This window comes from Poecilia latipinna, unplaced genomic scaffold, assembly GCF_001443285.1.
Source record: "Poecilia latipinna isolate Pla-1442-1.1 unplaced genomic scaffold, P_latipinna-1.0 Scaffold719, whole genome shotgun sequence".
NCBI classification, from domain to species: Eukaryota; Metazoa; Chordata; class Actinopteri; order Cyprinodontiformes; family Poeciliidae; genus Poecilia; species Poecilia latipinna.
In genome coordinates this window covers 228,694-247,329 of record NW_015113335.1, presented here as the reverse complement: position 1 = coordinate 247,329, position 18,636 = coordinate 228,694, and the positions used below count along the sequence as shown (strand labels likewise).

Here is an 18,636-nt window from a genome sequence, read left to right as displayed (position 1 = left end):
GCCTTTTTTTTTTTATAGAGGAGTTTTTTTTTTTTTTTTTTTTTTTTGGACATTACAAAACATATTTGTACTGAAATCTAAACTAAACATCAGTGCATAATAAGGAGCTGTTTTATTGTTAAATGTACCTGTAATCTGGGGTTGATGATGAAGCTCCCAGCAGTTGGATTCATGCATGCAACATACTGGGTATTTTGGACTTCCTTTAAAGTCAGTTTCTGTCTGCAATACCTACAAAGTGCATGAAGAACCGATATTGTGCATCATACATATTTGCAATTGAAGTACATACAGTAATGCTAACTTTCCATGTTATAAATAACATGTTGCTTCTATTACCGGTCTGTCAATTTTGCAAGAAGTTACTGCTAGAGGTTACTAAGCCTGTCAAGAGAAGGTTTGTGAAAAACCTCTTAAACACTTTGACTTATTGTTTGGGTTTTGCAAGGTTATATCTGAAATAACATGTAGGTGTGGGAGTGTGTTTCTCACCAGTGTCCAAAATCCAGATGCTGACGTATAAGAGCATGAGGCTGCACTGTTCCGTAGCTATCAACAGCTGGTATGTTCATGTCATCTATAAAATAGACCAGCCTCCTGTTGCCTACAGGTGAGTAGGTTCTTCCTGCTCTTTTCTCTAATGGCTGCTCTAGAATCTCTACAAAAAAAGAAACAATGGGAGTAAAACACAGCTTAGAAATAACACGTACACTGTATTGCAAAGAAATGACTTGAACTTTGACATTCTGTCTGTCATATTACAACATACAAGGTTCTGTGGCAGGCTCTGAGGTTTGTTACAGGCATCATCAAGACCACAGAACACATTAGACAGGCCAGAGATGGAAATGTTACTGGTTCAACAGCAAACTTACAATGAAAGTGACATCTACTCAAACTGACAGGCCTGGGAAAAGAGAGTATTAGTCAGAGAAGCAGCCAAGAGGCCATAAGTATCTCTGAAGGAGCTACAGAGATCCAAATGGTAGCATCTGTTAACACAGGCCAACTATTAGTCATGAATCTAGAAGTGACCTTAAAAATGCTCTTTTTGAAGGAAAGCCAGAAGAAGTCTTGCTTGCACTGTGGCACGAGCCATGTGGGAGATACAGCCAGAGATGACACCAAATGTAAACTTTTTGAGCCAATATGATATAAAACCAGTATTGCAAAAAGCTAATACTGCACATCACCACTCCAGATGTAAAACACGGAAGTAAAGGCATCATACTATAGAAAAGACATTTTTGCACTCTGACCAGGAAAGCTAGTCAGAGTTGATGGAAAGATGAATGGAGGTGAATACATGGCAATTCTGAAAGAAATCCTGTTAGAGGAGCTGAGTTTTAGAGGAGCTGTTAGAAGATCACAAGCTTAGAATAATGCCCAAAAAACATACAACTTTACTCAAATTTACACTTGACAATCACAATTGTTGGTATATCTCATACAATCATAGATTTGTAAGGGAAAAATCCCAGAGACTGAAGTTCTCCACACCTCCACCCTCTCAGAATCTAATCATTGCCACCAGATGGTGCTACAGCGTACTTGATGTGCCACTGTGCGCCACAACAAATCAAAAACCCACTCACCTTGCAACATGAGGGAGGTGGTGTAGTAGTTGAAGGGTACTTTTGAGGTTGTGTAACTCTCTGACAGAGTGTCTAACTTGTTTCTGACAAGTGCAGTCTTTCCCACTCCAGCGTTCCCCACAAGCATCACCGGCTGCCTCCTCTCCAGCAACAAGTCCACGAAGTAGCTAAGACGCATGGTCTCTGCTGTGTGCACCACAACAGCCTGTAATCACGGGAACAGCGGGAAGATGGAGAACAGAAACATACATGGTTATTATGGCTTTCTTTGAGTGTGATTTATTGACAGACATGTGTTCAGTGAATTGTATGTGATTTATAATTTCTTGGATTTCCCCAGAACATCACAACTATTCTGTCATAATAGCATCATTTGCTCAGAACAAAACCCCGCTAATTACGGCTCAGCAAGAGCCTTCGGAGCACAGGCAGCTGTACGCAGGAGCATAAAGAAACACAAAGGAGCGTGGGTGATAGCTCGAGTCTTGTTGCTCATGCCTTCACCCCCACACGCTCCGGTACAGGGAGTGGTAGACGGTAATCAGACTCAGTGGCAAGCCTATCATCCATTCCAGCACCCCTGCCATAACCCCATGATGTGACTTTACCCTCTCTTATTATGTTCGTTGAAGCATACAAACATTTTTAATATGCCGGCATTGTTCATTTTTGGTTATTTTGCCTCTTGTGATTGTGATTATTTGTCAAACACTTTTCAAAAGTTTGCTCTTATTGCTGAGTATTCTTTTCCTCATAACTTGCAGGAGTTTTTACCTGTAATGGTGTGTGGTTTTCCACTTCAAAGCTTGGCACAATATCACTCCAGGGCAGAAAGCGTTTGGTCTGGTGGTCAAGGTAGTAGTCAAAAACCGTTCCTTGTGTGGGGAACTTAACTGTCCTCATTTCTTTGGTCCACCACTGACTGAACTTCACCTGGTAATCATGCAGCTGAACACGCATGAAAAACAGACAAAAACAAATGCACACTAATTTTTTGGACTCACTTAATTGCCTCACAGTTTAACTAGATCATCTGCAGAACTTTTCCATTATGGACTAAAGCCATTCATGTAGCTTCCTTCGATTACTTGTTGACATTAATTGACTTAAGTCTGTTTCCATTTATCCAAGCATGCTGACACAAGTAACAAAGACAATATCTCAGAAAAAAATACCTTGTTCAATTTAGATTAACAAAGGAGACACAATGAATTAGCTTTTTTCATGATGAAGCAGTTACGACCCAAGATACTCAATCTAATGTCCCAGGGTTGATTCAGATATTTTACAGGGTCTCCTCTGATTTATTTCATATTTTCTCTGGCATACCAATTTTCTCTAGCCATTATGTGGCTGTGTTAAACAGGCTTTTTTCTTCAAACATATTGCACAAAATGTTGATGTTTTGGGAAAATAAAATTAACTGTATTACATTAAATTCAAAGAACACAGATAAATCGGTTAAAAAAAGCTAAAAGTCTGCTGGGGTTTTCTGTGTGAGGTCACTGAATTTACCATTGTTGTTTAACCCCAGTTATTGGTCAGCTTTGTCCAATCTGTACTTTCAAAGCTATCTTGGTAGATAACTGTACTACCTTCCACAGCCTGAAGTAGTCTAAAGTATGAGTACTTCCAATTAGGCAAAGAAAGATGTGGGTTTGTGCACTCTGCGTACCACAGCAGTACAAATGTGTTGAACATCTAAAAGGACGACAGCCATAATCAATGATGAGGCGACAGAAAAGATCAAGTCATAGGAAGCCTTATAAACAGCTTTCTACATAGTTAGACACATTTGTTTGCTTCATCTTCACTTGGTTTGATTAATGCAGTGTCAGCAGTTTGGTCAGTTAATATTTGCCTCAGTTATTTTGTATAACTATTCTCTTCTTTGACAACACCTGAAACAAAGTAAACATTGTATTTGGCTAATTTACTTCACAAGGCAAATGAGTTATGAATTACACTCTAAACTGAATATGCACTTTCATCATGAATTGTAGGCCAATTTGGATCAAATTTCTCAAGTATTTCCTTAAATAACTCAAAACCAATGAGTCACCTGATCTTTATAGAGGGCTCCTCCAAAAGCCCAGATGCAAGCAAAGCTGAAATACGTCTCATAGATTTCACGAGGAGAGTCAGCAGAAATATTCTCTGCAGTTAAAAGGCAGTCGAGCAAAGTGCACAGTGTCTGAATGAAGAGATAAATAATAGTAACATGTCAGTTTTATGACCGTGAAGATTTACAAACAACAACAGATATACAGATAAATATAGATATCCACTTATACAGTACATATGTTGGTTTGATATTTACCTGTATCATGGAGTTCTCTGGGATAGGAGTTATGGTTTTAAAACTGTTCTTCATCTGCTCGAGACAACGAGGAACATATTTATCAAACAGTATCATCAGGTGAGCACGTTCTGTCTGCCGCTCCCGTCTATCAATCCAGCTTGTGACGTACCTGAGCAACAATGTGATTTGCACACTGTAAGCTAAAGTTAACATTATGCTACAAATAGATTAGACTTCAGGTGGATATTAAGATAATAGAAATGGCAGAATAGATCTGTATAACTCACGGGTTCCAGCCCAAGTCCTGTTGGTTAACATAAAGAATTCCTGCTCTAGACACTGTAGCAGGTGTGGCCATCTTAAGATGACTGATTTCAAATACAAGCCTCATGGAAAGGGTGAGAGGCACACGCTCATTACTGGCTAGTGTCAGGACCTAAAAGATTTTCCAAATCATTACACTTTAAAATGTGACATTTGAGGCAATGTGTACAAAAAATAGATATATTTTCGTTGTATAATTGCCAACTTAAAGTATTTGCTTTCAATGGGAAAAAAAAATGCAAATAAATAAAAAATGAACACTGAAAACATTCATCGCTCTGACAAGAGGCTGAAAAGTACTTAAACTCCAGGAAGTGATGACTGAAGGAGGAAGAAACATCTTCTTTCTGTACACACCACCTTGGTTGCAATGAGTTGTACAATAGTGTATGAGTGAACAGGAGGGAGGTACCTTGTTATCATCCATCACTGTGTTGAGTGATTCAATCCACATTGGATCAATGTCTCCATCCAACACAATCCACTTAGGCCCATGGTGGGAGATGTTCGCCTGCTGCCGCATCAGTGATGAAAGCAAGCCTTGCACAGATATTGAAGTAACCAAAAAAAAAAAAAAGAATAGAAAGAGTAAGCAAGGTTTTCACATGTAATTAAAACACTTCTGTCACAATTTTGTTGCCCACATTAAAGACGTGGGTCGAATAAAAATGCTGCAAAGTTCAAATATTCGTTCCCGTTGTACTTTTTACTCCTCATTTTGATGCATGTCAGCGTAACAGAAATACAAAGACCAAGTTCTTTTACATACAGCACCCTCATTAACTATTGGCACACATAGTAATAATTATTAAAAAGTCTACAAAAATGTGCATTTTTTTTTACTGCAATAGCACTCTCACTCACATAGTTTTTCTTAATCTATACATGAATTTTGTAAATTTTTTAGTGGGGAAGACGTAGCATGTAAAAAACCCCAAAAAGGATAATTAATTCCACCAAAATCTCTTGTTCGCTAGTCCATAACATCTAACGATCCCTATAACATAATAGTAACTGGTGAATTTTTAAATTCAGACAATACTTTGTTAAGAAAGTTTAAATTAGAAATGTATAACTTATTTTCTTGGGGTATGAAGATGACAGTTAAGAAGAGGTCAATTTCTCAACATCTCACTTTTATGAATGTTGAGGTGGATCAGTGGGGTTGTGTCTCGATCAACGGCCCTGTGAAACGTTGGATTTTCTTCAAAACTTTGCAGAGCGAGATTAACGCAACTGAAATAAAAGATTAGTTTACTTTAAGCTTATTTGCATATCATTACCATAGGTAATGAAGGTAGTGGGGAATATAATGTCTAGTAATTGAGCAATTTCCTCTAGTTGTATGGAAGTATGCAAACGCAAAGCAGCAAATCGATGAATGATTTTTAATCTACTAAGGATTTCCCTTATCCTGTCAGCACCAGCCTCTTTACCATCTTTCCACTCCCGAGTTGCAGGATGAATGAATCCAAAAAGTTCATCTCTGTCAATCGCCTTTGGATTGAGGTCATTCCAGACTGGCTTCCATCTGAGCTTTATGTATGTTTTATGAAGAACTCTCAGGATCTGTTGAAAATGTCAACACCCCATATTTGACATCTAAATTACAAAGTGATTGGATTTTTTCACGTAAAATGAAACAAAAGTTTCACCTTGCTTTTTCCAGTTCCAGCACTTCCAATGACAAAAACAGAGTGACGAACTGCCATGAGTTCTTCCAGCTGTACTACCTATCACAAAAAAGATGTTGACAAAAGCATTTGGGCCTTTTCTCTTTAGAAAATTATTATTATTTTTTTCACTGAATGACCTACCTTTAGGATAAAGGTTTCCTCAGGCTGCAGTCCAAGTTGCACAGTCGATTCTCTGATGACCTTCTCAAGTTCAAAGTTTCTTTCTCTCTCAACTTCCAGGCCTGGAAACAGGTCCCCAAGCAGTCCCAGGAAGGCCGTCACGTCCTCTGTCACAATTTTAGGCATATTGAAGTCCCGCAGTGCACGCATCAACACCTTGGAAGTAATATGCCATTTTAAATTAGACCACACTAATATCTTGGCTGACTGTGGAGGGATAGAGACACATAAGTCACCTGATCCTCTGGTCTCGTTTTGTCTTTTCTTCTCAGAGAACCAGCCAGAACCAGAACAGATTTGACAGCACGCAAACCCCAATCATAATGGTCCTTAAAAGCAAAAAAAAGACACTTCACCTCTACTCGTAATGCTATCAACAGTTTTCCTGTTTCTTTTAATGTTATGCTGCTAGGTTTTACCTTGATAAATAAATAATTTCTGTTCTATGTAGCCTGATATTTTTCTGCAAATGATTTTTCTTACCTGCTTAGAAAGTAACTCTTTACAGAGACTGTAGAGTGTAGTAAACTTCCTGGCTAAAAGCTTAGCACTACGGAAGCCTTCTGCCACCAACATTATCTCACAAATAAGCTCAGTGTCAGGCACCACCATGGCACAGGGTCTATGCAGGACACGAACAGTTTTCATATTAAACTTTTTTTTGTTGATTAAAAAACAATTTGAAGGAGAAACTGGTGTTCATTCCCACCTAAAAAGGGCCTTGACGTTTTCAGGTAGCTCAGCCCTGCCAGCATAGCCTGGGTTCATAGTGATAAAAATCCCAACTGATCTTTTTATGGCAATATTCTGATTGAGGAACAGGAACCTAAATAGGAACATAAATTGATGGTGAAATGTACACAATTCTACGATAAAATTTGAGCATACTAATACTTGGTTACTCACGATTCCTTCTTAGAACGAACAGCGTCTTGAATGGTTTTGACCTGAACTGCGACAACGGACAAGACATCCACGGGGATACGGTTGAATTCATCAAAGCAGCCCCATGCTCCAGTCTGTGCAAGACCCTTGTAGATGTTTCCCATGGACTTTAGATGAACAAAGCAGAAATATTGCAGATTGTAAATTAGCCACAGGTTAAATTTATTTACAAATCAGGCAACACTTGATTTTATTCAGAAAAATTGCAAAAAAGGAGGTAAATAAATGCAAATGCATACAAAACAAAGTCCTTTTGAATGCATTTTATGACACGCTGTCAATTCACACTTTTGTTCAACTCACCTTGTAGTCCATCTGTTCAGAACAGTTGAAGATGTACACCATGACGCCCATGGCTCTGCCGAGATCCTTTGTAGTCTCAGTTTTCCCTGTTCCAGAAGGGCCTGTTGGGGCTCCACTCATGTTCAGGTGGAGTGATTGAGTCAATGTGATGTAGCACCTACAAGCAAAAAGGATTTTTATTCATCATTTATGTTGTAATCATACCATGAGACTGACAACCAGAAAAAAATATTTTGATACCGGTCTGTGAGGGGAGTGATGACCAGACGAGAAGTATTTCCAATATACTCATATGAGTAAAGGAACTGAGCATCACAGATGTTGACATAGCATCGTTGCAGCTTCTCATCCCAGCAGTGTCGAAGCTGGGAAAGCCACTGGAATGCCTGAGAGTTGGTGACCTTTGAGTTGACATAAAAGCACACTGCTACTACATACACCCTCTTGATAAACGCAAATATTAGGTTAATGACGACAAACACTAAATCCTAGCTAAAGTACTTTTCTCTAAGAGATCTGAATCAACCTTTTGGTCAATGAGGCTGGCAACAATGTCTCTAGCATGGACATCAACAGTGCAGACACTCATGATCTTCTGTCTGTCACCAGGACTCAGCTCACCAAGGAGCATTTCTGTGAGAATGTTGAGTTGGAAGACCTTCAGGGGAAAAAAAACAGAGTCAAACAGTATTAGTCAGAACAGAGAAAACAGAAGGAAAGTTTAGATTCAAACATGGGAGTGAAATGACAACAATATTTAATACTGCTTGGGTCTAGCTCTTTGTGTCAATGATAGGTCTTAAACAAAGTTAAAATTGCACTTCATGAAAAACATTGAATCCACATAAATGAATGTGGACCCTGTATCGGGTAAAGCATTATTTGTCCCCATTGTTGCAGGAGAGCAGGTTTAATCAGTGCATGGCTATATGCCAGATGAAGATTGTTCAAACAGTAAGCCAAGGTCAAGTTAACCTTTGATTTTACTGATGAAACTGGCAACCGTGACAACTTGACAACTTATTATGAGCATAGCCCATAATAAAGCTCCTTCAAGCCTCGCTCAGGTCACAGAGTCTGACATGATTAAGAGGCAATGTGATCAATGTAAGAATCATTATGAAGAACACAATCTCCACTTCAAAAGTCGAAACAAAAAAAAAATTAACAGCAAGCAAAGCTATGACAAAGACAAAAATCTAACAAAAATTTAAAAACTACTGTTGCTTTCACAAACCATCATGACACAAAGTATGTCTAAGCCAAGGACCTACTTTGTTTTATGCTTAAGAAATGTTCTCTACACATTGAGTTGCACAAACAATCAACAGTTATGGACCACAAAAGGTTTGATGTGACTTGTGAAATATGAATTCTGGCTATCATGTATTATACTTTGCTATCAAACAGAACCAAATAAGTTTTCAATGGACTAAAATCTTTTGCAATATGAATTAAATTAAAACCTTACACATGTCTTTGTGTTCCTTTAACCTTAATTGAACCTTTTACACAGAGGGTAAGGGCCCATTTTTATTCCAGTGAAACTATGAGGTAAAAATGAAAACAATGTATTTTATCAGCAAATACTTTATTTTGTGCATGGTAAACTGGCATCACTTTGAAGATGGAGCCAAAGTTTCTCAGTAGAACCTCAATGCATCACACTGGATTTTTATAATGTATTTAGCTACAATCCTTTTGTGCTTTTGCTTTGAGCCTGGGTTATTTTGTCCGTCTTTTACATAAATACACAAAACAATATTTCTTTAACTGATTTCTTCTTGTGCTTGAGTTATACATTATACGGTTGTATGCGTATTTCTTGCAAAAAATGTTCTTTAAAAACAAATTCTTACCAATCTTACCTGTTTCTTGCTGTAGTCTTTTAATCCCGACTCAAATCCTTCTTCAAGTCGCCTAAAAACAAGCTCCATATCATTGCTCCACCAGATCTGTGATCCAGTGAGAGCAATTTGAGCGGGGAATTCAAGAATCCACTGCTCTCTGGATCTGTCCTCATAAACAGACACGGCTTCAGACAGGTGAACCTTGATGCAGTTCCTCATAGATTCCTCAAGACGGGTGAGCCACTCTTCCACCTTATGTTTGGGATTTTTACCAAAGGTTTTTTTTTTTTTTAATTAGAAATCTGTGAGACATATTTTACACCCCATCATACTGAATTCGATCTTACCCGTCCGTTACAGAAGCAATCAGTTTGGAACTGGACATACTCTCTCTCTTTACTGTACATGCCCAAAGCATGTTTAGGATTGTGCAGCACGTCGCTTGTGTTAAACTCAAGATCTGACATGCTGTCAAACAGTTTTGGAAGATAAACAGTAACCTAGAATAAGAAATAGGTAATTACCCTTATTTGAAATAGTGAAAGTCAGTGACTACATGTAAAAGTTGATTAGGTATTCAGTGAAACAAAACTGATGTAAAACTGTGCATCACACTACCTCCCTTGGGCGACTCCTTTTGGAGAGGATGTCCAACAAGTCTGCAGATGAAATAAAGTAGAATCGGGGAAATGCAATTCTCTTGGTATCCAGATATTCAGCAAGAGCTTTTTCACATAGAGCCAGCCTGACAGAAAGCATCAACAGGGACAGTAAGCAGGAAACTTCCAAAAATAATGATAGTTTATAGCATGGGTGACCAGCTCCAGTCCTCAAGGCCTGTTGTCCTGCTAGTTTTAGATGTGTCTTATTACAGCTGATTCAAATGATCCAACCTCCTCATCATGTCAAAGTTCTGCAGAGGCCTGTAAATGAACCATTGTTTGATTCAGGTGGGTTGAGTCAGGGACAGAACTAAGTCATGTAGGATAACGGCCTTTGAGGACTGACTTTTGACACCACTGGTTTCGGAACATATACAAACACCTTTTTTGCAAGTCCTCTAATTTTTCAAACAGATGTTGCTTGTTGGTGGCCTCAATAAGATTTTTAGTTTTAGCACTGTCCAGCATTAACTCCTGAAAGAAAAAATAGGTTTAAGAGATTGAAATTTGCATGATTTGTGTAATCCTCACAATAACATTCATACCTGATATTCACCATCTATTTTTTGAAATTTTAAAGCATCGTCAGGAATTTGTTGGTGGATGTCATCGCAGCTTTTGAAGATGCTTTCAAGGTGGACCCATGTTCTTTGGACCTCCATCCAAATAGTTAGCACACAATCAGCAGCGGTGAGCTGATGCTGCAGTTCCAGTGCCCGGTCTAAGAAGTGAGCCACATGCTTGCTCTGAATGACATTCTGGAGCTGAATCTTCAGGAGGGCAACATAAAGGAATGTGTGAAACAAAGCTGAAGAACATGAAGTCTAAAAAAAACTCCATTGAACCATACAATACCATATAATACTATGCAATAAAGCACAACAAGATAATGGGATGATTCTAGACTTTAATGTATGTTGTTAACATTCTATGTGATAGACCACACCAAACAGCCACCTCGGAGTGAGAACATACAGTATGTCAATATCAATGCTTTGAGCTTCTCGACAGCTTTATGCATGATCTGTCTGGTGTGTTCCTTGGTCTCCTTGGTATGTTCACTAATGTTCTCAAACAAACCTCTGATGCCTTCACAGAACTGCTGGACTTATACTAAGATTGTTTTATGCAACTCCTTTTGTGACATCCGAGAACAATTTGTGGCAAATTATTTTTGCTTAGATGTAGCAGAACAAAGGAAGTTGCACTTTTCACTGTGCCCAAAAGTGGAAAAAAATCAAAGTTGTACAAATATGTTTGCAAGGGAATGTAAACTAAATCCAGAGTAAAAGCCCTGAACACCCAACTACCACACAAACTATGGCAAGAGAATGTCACTTATTGAGAACTTTACATACGTCAGTTTTGTTTAAGAACACATTCCACCTCATCAGCAGGGCAACCCAACCACTTCAACAAAGATTTAGCCACTAAAGTAGCAAGGCTTCTAATTCCTGGCTGTAACCCTCCCACACATCTGTTGTGAATGTTCAAAGATCACCAAGGAGCAACAATGCTCTGCATCCCCCAAGCAGCAATAAATCTCAGGATTCAATAGGCACCCCTTTGCTCTCAGCTGTGCAATCAGACATTGAAAATGGCACACCATTCTGCAGTCTTAGCTTAAGAACTGAACAATCTGTTCTTCTTACAGAGAGATAATCTTAACATAATTTCTTGTACTTAAATTAATCATTTAAATTAATCACAAGTTAAAGTTTTTAAAAGGTTAAACAGCTACCTGATGATCGTCAAGTATTTCAATAAGGTCCTCATTAAATGTAAGTAGTGGTAGAGAGGTCTGGTAATGTTCCTCATATGAAAGCTCCATTGATCCCCATGCTTGGCTTATTTCTGTTATAATCTGAAAAACAACAGAGTGGTCATTATATTGATGATGTTAAATTACAAAATGCTTAAGTCAGTTTTATTACCTGTTTTACATGCACTGTGAATTAAAATGGCATGTAGTAGATATGCACCAATAAGAGATCTGTGGCCAATTTCTGATCTACAGTTTTTGTAAAGATTTGACATAGAAATACCAATTGAAATTCGATTTATCTCTAAGGTCTATAATTAACAACTATTTTTAATTCATATTAGAAACAAAGCAGTCAAAACAAAGCTTAGATGTCTTAAAACATAGAGAGCATGATTTTAGTTACAGTTTTTAACTTGTTTAGTATCTTATACTAGCATACCTATCACAATTAGTGATACAAACTGTGAACACCAGTCTCTGTGTATATCTATAAGAGCATAGACCCTTACTGTAACTGAGATGCAACCAACATGTCCAAACCAGAAATTTCCTAAACAGAGACTGAATACTCAAAAGGAAAAAAAAAAACTGAGCAAACTTCCCGTTACTCTTTGCTTTCTGATAAAGTTGGCTCTGGGTCAATTAGCTACTCCACCAGTTCAATGAAGTGACAATGAGGTGGGTACACATTGACTCTCTGTGGCTCATAGCTCATTTTGGTGCCTGAAATAATTAGGTATTTCATGCCCAAATTGTCAAAATACAAGGTGGCAAAATGGTGAAAAGATCCAAATCCATCACAATCTTGCTTTTTCTTGAAACAGTCTGAATCAAAGGTCAATTTACCTCAATACATTTGTTTATAATTGCTTCTCATACCTGCTGTGCCTTCTCTGGCATGTTTTTAAACACCTTCCTGATACTGAAAATGACTCTTTGACTCTTTATTGTTCAGTAATTATGTCATTAGCAAAGGGTGTTTTTGTCACTACAACCTAGTAGTGCAGCTTAGGTTCGGGGTGTTCAGAAACTGTGAAAATTTCAGATCTTTGAATTTATAACTAGTCAGTCACTGGTTAAGCAGAAATTGTCTGATTTCAGTCACCCGCAGATTTCTCAATTAGTGTATTTCTATTATACACCGATTTATGGCAAAAAACCTCTAAAAATATTTTAAATCTTTGGTAGTGTTAAGAATTTGTATTTTCATTTTGATATTTACTTAATGTAAATATCAAAATGTAGCAGTTTCAGGTATTCAATTTAAAATAAATGAGAAAAAAAAAAAAACCTTTTCGATAGCCAATTCTTTGACTGCCTTATCCACTATAATGCTGACTTCATCTTCAAATAAATGAAGCTGCAGAGCCAAAAGATTCTCCAAGGTGGTTGTGTCAGATACAGTGAAGTCAACCTGTTCAGAAAGAAATACATTGACTCAAAGTCCAAGGTTTCCATCACGTAAGGAACAAACGTAGCACAACTCCGGTAGCCTGTATTTACGGACCTTTGTTGTTCTAATCAGCTGCATCCAGTGGCGCTCTCTTATTGCCTGGCTCTGTAGTTGACTCACAACACGCAATGATGTCAACAATGTTTTTACATACAGGTCTAATCCCACATACACATCCCAAAAGTGTGCGTCTTTGTCAAGCTTCCGTATGTCCTACAGAAGCAGAAGGTGGATAAACATAATTAGTTATTATGGACATCTATTACAAATGGTAATGATGCATAACTGTAAAGCTGCAGGAGAGATAAGGTGGTGTGATATAGCACTGCTGGTAACCTTACCCTGGCAAAGCTCCTCAATTCTCCATCCATCTGCTCCACGTTTATCTGCCTCCATTTGGTCTTTGTCCAGTTTTCAACAGTGCTCTGTAAAGATAAAACACACACACACAAACACACCCCCACACACACACACACACACACATACACACACAAACACACGCACACACACACACACACACAGGGGTCAGCAGAATGAAGGTCTTTAATGGTGACAGTTAAAGGTTAGAGGTCATTCAGAGATTCAAAGACTGCCTCGTAAAGGGAAGACCAGTCAAGTCATGTAGATGCTAGAATATTCTGATGATGTAAAACATCTTTTTTTCTGCATTTCCAGGTTCTTTGGAAAAATGACATCTCAGAAAGTAGAATAACTTGCCTGCACATATATCACAATGTCCCACAGTTCTTTCAGGACAGTGATTTCCTGTCGACAGAGCTTGATGTCTCTGTAGTCGGGAATAGTTACGTCAAACAGATTTGTGGACTCTTGTAGCTCTGCTACTTCTCTCTCCATATCTCGGATGGCTTTTTCTGACTAAACAATACAGAAGGACAGTCATTCAAAATATCCTGTGTAATGAAACAACAATCTCTATCCCAAAGTGGCACTGCAGGTTAATACTTACTTTCTCCAGACTAGAATAGGGATTCAGTGTATTGTAACTGAAGGGTGTGTTTGCTTTGAACCTCTCCCTGAATTTGGATTGTTTTACCTGAAAATAAGTAATGATTTTCAAGAACAGCACTGTGGCATATTCTTTTTTCAAACATTTATTTTCACACTTCACTTATTTCATTTCTCTGAAGGCGAACTAATTTAAACCTGATGTTAAGAACCATGAGCAAAATACCACTATTTCATATTACTAAAACAGGGTTTTGAGAAAAAAAAAAAAAACAAGAATTGAAGATTAATATAATGTACAGGATTTTTGGAATAACATGTGGATGCTATAAAATGATTTGTCACCTCAAAATCCATGCATTTTGTTCTCAAAACTATCACTTCAGCACTTTGCATGGGAGCAACTTCATTCTTCACTTTCAAGGCCAGTTTTTTTACTTCAGCCCATTTTTCTGGGAGTTCCTGTGAATTAGCAGACTGAATTTAAATTACCTCATATAGAACACTGATTTCTTCATAAAAATAAACAAATTAATTAAATTAAAAATAGATAAGAAAATAGGTGCTAACCTCCATTTGAGTGTAGAAAAGTTCAGGTATTGTCACACCAAAGCGTTCTAGGAGGACTATTGTGCCTCTAAGAGGTTCAAACATCATATCAATGGCACTTTGTCTGTCTCTGACAGCCAACAGGTGGGTCATAACATCAATAAAACCTTGGTGGTCTCCTTTGACAACAGGACTGTTCAACCCCTTGACAGCAACTTGGAGAAATGTCTGCAGCTCTTCAAGACTGTGTGGTAAAACATGCACACTTAAAACAACTGATGTTATGATTTGACTTGACTTGAAGTGAAGAAATATGGAGAAATCAATGTTACCTGTTCATCACATATGTCAAGAGATGCTCTTTAAAAAGCCAGCTCCACATTTTAATTGCGTTCAGAAGACTGACTCTGAAGAACCTGCAGTCCACTCGAAGCCACCCATCAAACACTCTAAAGTCTTCCAGTTGACACACTTCGGCATGCAGTTTCTCATAATAATCAATCTGTGAAATAAAAACGAACAACAAATAGCACACAGACCCATCGTATCGTGAAAAAAACATAAATGCTGGAATGTGTTTACCTGTTCTTTGAAGTTCTCGGTTGTAGGGGGGGATTCAGGGAGCACATCTGCTCTACAGCCCTCCAGCTCCTCTACTGAAATACCACGACCGTATCTGAGAAACTGTCTGAGGAACTCTGTTCTGTCATCCTGCCATAGGTGGGTGTAGCAATCAAAATGTTTCTGGTAATTTCCCATTTTCTGAAGAACACTCTCCACTTTAGCCATTATTTCCTGCCTCAGGTTTGATAAATCTGGAATGTCATCCATGATATCCTGTAAGGGTTATGACAAAAATAAATTATATATATATATATATATATATATATATATATATATATATATATATATATATATATATATATATATTCAGAAGCAAGAACTAGAACTATAGCAGATTACAGCTTTATTGTATTTTAGAAAATTTACTAATTTCTCTGAAAAAGAAGGTTAATCCTTAAGAATATATCATTTGTAAACATATTTACAATTAACAAAAAATATTTCTTTATATGGAAAATCTTTATAGTCTTATACAGCCTTCACACTAATTTATTTCAAGTTGACAATGTGATCTGTCACACAATTTTGCACAAACAATTTTTGCCATATTGAATTCTGAGTTTCATCTACAGTGCTATTTTATATCAAGCATCACTTGCATTAATGCTAAATTCATTTTGGCCTCTTAGGGATAAATCTGAACCATTCTTTAGGGATGAATGATTATTACAACTTCAGTTAATTTCAAATACAAGAAGTATGAATTCATCGTAAAACAAGGTTCAAAACTATATAACATTGGTCTTGAGAAATAAACATCGTTTTTTTTATTTTGTTCCACAAATTTCCAAAAATCCTTCAAGGTGATCATTGTTAGTCTGTTTTATCCACCCCAAAATCAGCTAAAACATGTTTGGGATCATTGTCCTGCTATGGAACACAGAGTTGGGTTCAAGTTTCAACCATTTTGTTATTTATTTGTAGTGAAATACCTTAAAAAATCCTCCATTTACAATACAACAGCCGGTTTTTCATTGCATACTGGTGTTGCAATGAAAAACACCAGTATTGAGTTTGAGTTACTTTTGATCCACCTAATATTCTTTCAGTTTGAATACAATTTACAACAAATATTTAAACCTTGAGCAGAGTACCTGATAGGTCTCCATGCTAAGATGACCAGCAACCCTCTGGATATACATCGAAGACTTGAATACGTCTCCAATCAGTCCTTCCACCAGTTCATAGAGACCGTCTCCTGCGTCTCGGTCAACTGAAGGATTAAAACCTAAAACTGAACCATTCAGTAATAACTGGGCTTCAAACAGAGGAGGTTGAGACGGCCAAATTTCCATATTGTCCACAAAGAACTGAAGAGAGTGGTTGATGTAGTTGAAGAGCCCTTCGACTACCAACTCGTCCATATATTCCAGGTAGAACCGCCATCCTTCTGAAGCAGGATCAGCATGAAAAAGGACCATATTCTCCTTGCGAAATGTAAGATAAATAGAATTTTAGCAAGACATTCTATTTTTGACTCAAAGTAAAATGATGAACAGAAGATACACATTAGTTTAAATGTGCTTTAATTAAAGACGACTCCACAACTTGCTTTTTGTGGAACCTTGTTAATGCTTGGCTATACTTCACTTGCAGTATAGAAAACTGAAACCCCACACACCTGTATCAGCTGATGAATGAATTCCCCATCCCTCTTCATGGAGTTGTACTTCCTGCTTACAGAGTCCAGTTTGCTCTCCAGTTGGATAAGGGAGCCTTTCTTGTTGTCCTTTCTGCAGAACATGGCCTTCTTGCTCCAATCCTTTATCACTGATTGAATTGTATCAAAATTTTCCTTGGCTCTGCTGACTCGATATGCAAGGTCTTGGACCAGGTGCTTTGTGCTTTGAATGAACCTCCAGCAATCCTGATCCTGCCATGTCAAGCTGGTCTCTGCTTTTGCTAGTTGCAAGTCTATGGAGACGAGCTCAGCTCTGACGAGAGGAAGTTCCACCTCCAACACGGTCGTCTTTAGTTTGTTGTAACATTGTACCACCAGCTGTAAACTGTTGAGATACTTAAACACAACAGAAAAGACGTGCAGCTGTTAGGGTGTACAGAGCACCTTGCAAAAATACAAATGTTTTTAACCTTTTACAAACATTCGTATTGCTGTTGTAGAAAATGATTATAAAGAGAAGGACAAAGAAAACAGTGTTCTATTTTTTTAGGGATAAAAAAAATAAAAATCAATAAAAAAAAAATGGGACATGCATTTGAATAATAATTCTACTTGATTACAAATGTTCTTTAAAAATGTTTGCGGTTTTCACTGACCAGGTGAAAACCTTATGTGCTTGCATCAAAAGAAATTGCACAAAGTTGGACTCTATTAAATTAAAGAGACAATTTGTTGCTCTGGACTTTGTGTGTAGTTATTAATGTATGCACGCTAAAAACAAATCTTTATTTGTAAAGCCTTTTAAAAACCATATATCACTGCAGTTGACCTTACAGTTCTATATGAGTCGATCAATCACATCTAAATAATCTAAATAAACTACATTGACGTTTATGGCCTTATTGTGTCAAAACATAAAAAGGTTTGAAACATGAAAGTGAGTGTGAGTACTTTGTGCAAAACAGTAAACATCTAATAAGTATGACAAATTGCTTGTTATTTAACTCAATAAAGCAGGCAATGTGTAAGGAAGTGGAATGCGTGTTTCATCTCACCTTTGTGAAAATGTCACGCTTGTCGAAAATGGTTATTGCAGCCGTAGGAATGGTTTTCTCACCGAGTGTGTGGATGTACTTGACATCTTTCAAGATTTCAGCAAGCTGAGGAGAGATAATTACAAAAAAAAATACACAAGATAATGATTTTTTTAAATAAAATATTAAGATACAATGTCTATGTGAGATTAGCACCTCAAGAAAATATTTACAATGAAATGTGGTCCTAAAAATATTGAACTGATTTTAAACAGTTTAAGGGGACCATCAGTTCATGATATTTTAAGAAACAGGCATTTTATTGTCTCCTATCAAGTCTTACAGGGACCTTATGCCATTTACCTTTGGATTGAAGTTGACCGAGATCAATCCAGATGTGGGATTTCTTGAAATCAGAGTCTGGTTGAGGTTGATCAGGCAAGTCTGTTCCAAGCCATTACACCAGTCTCTGTAAATGTCCTCTTCATACTGGTCCAAGAGACTCACCATGTCCCTATGAGTGCTGTACACATTCACCATCTCTACATGTTGTGAAGACCTAGAATGATTATATTAAAAAAACAATGTCTTGTCTATTTCAACAACCATATAAAGGTTTATTGTCATATTTTTACTGACATATTGAACAGTAATCTGAATTGTTCCCATGGTGTTTCAATGCGTTCTTTGAGCATTTTTGCCCACTTTAAAGCTCCAGATGTGTGTGCCATATTCTTCATCACACCACTGTCCACCTGTAAAAAAAAAAAAAAAAAAAAAAAAAAAA

At 37.5% G+C, this 18,636-nt stretch overlaps 1 protein-coding gene across 3 annotated transcripts in view; it reads right to left on the bottom strand.

The window, feature by feature from the left end:
* Positions 1-18,636, bottom strand: part of si:dkey-233k19.3 (dynein heavy chain 11, axonemal) — a 57,380-nt gene that overhangs the window by 32,374 nt on the left and 6,370 nt on the right. For 2 of the 3 annotated variants that reach the window (XM_015045316.1, XM_015045317.1), the window contains exons 11-48: positions 18,489-18,604; positions 18,213-18,408; positions 17,871-17,975; positions 16,816-17,211; positions 16,289-16,621; positions 15,153-15,407; positions 14,903-15,072; positions 14,592-14,814; positions 14,367-14,498; positions 14,023-14,109; positions 13,773-13,931; positions 13,397-13,480; positions 13,110-13,268; positions 12,894-13,016; positions 11,579-11,701; positions 10,383-10,607; positions 10,220-10,311; positions 9,794-9,920; positions 9,523-9,675; positions 9,194-9,427; positions 7,852-7,983; positions 7,566-7,726; positions 7,326-7,482; positions 6,984-7,129; positions 6,787-6,903; positions 6,561-6,699; positions 6,314-6,406; positions 6,039-6,233; positions 5,877-5,954; positions 5,658-5,790; positions 4,634-4,761; positions 4,185-4,333; positions 3,916-4,066; positions 3,658-3,789; positions 2,370-2,543; positions 1,596-1,800; positions 493-658; positions 129-231 (exon numbers count right to left, since the gene is read on the bottom strand). In XM_015045316.1, coding sequence (XP_014900802.1) covers positions 129-231; positions 493-658; positions 1,596-1,800; positions 2,370-2,543; positions 3,658-3,789; positions 3,916-4,066; positions 4,185-4,333; positions 4,634-4,761; positions 5,658-5,790; positions 5,877-5,954; positions 6,039-6,233; positions 6,314-6,406; positions 6,561-6,699; positions 6,787-6,903; positions 6,984-7,129; positions 7,326-7,482; positions 7,566-7,726; positions 7,852-7,983; positions 9,194-9,427; positions 9,523-9,675; positions 9,794-9,920; positions 10,220-10,311; positions 10,383-10,607; positions 11,579-11,701; positions 12,894-13,016; positions 13,110-13,268; positions 13,397-13,480; positions 13,773-13,931; positions 14,023-14,109; positions 14,367-14,498; positions 14,592-14,814; positions 14,903-15,072; positions 15,153-15,407; positions 16,289-16,621; positions 16,816-17,211; positions 17,871-17,975; positions 18,213-18,408; positions 18,489-18,604 — 6,051 coding nt within the window. The remainder of the gene's footprint in view (positions 1-128; positions 232-492; positions 659-1,595; positions 1,801-2,369; positions 2,544-3,657; positions 3,790-3,915; positions 4,067-4,184; positions 4,334-4,633; positions 4,762-5,657; positions 5,791-5,876; positions 5,955-6,038; positions 6,234-6,313; positions 6,407-6,560; positions 6,700-6,786; positions 6,904-6,983; positions 7,130-7,325; positions 7,483-7,565; positions 7,727-7,851; positions 7,984-9,193; positions 9,428-9,522; positions 9,676-9,793; positions 9,921-10,219; positions 10,312-10,382; positions 10,608-11,578; positions 11,702-12,893; positions 13,017-13,109; positions 13,269-13,396; positions 13,481-13,772; positions 13,932-14,022; positions 14,110-14,366; positions 14,499-14,591; positions 14,815-14,902; positions 15,073-15,152; positions 15,408-16,288; positions 16,622-16,815; positions 17,212-17,870; positions 17,976-18,212; positions 18,409-18,488; positions 18,605-18,636) is intronic. The other variant, XM_015045318.1, reaches the window with a different exon arrangement.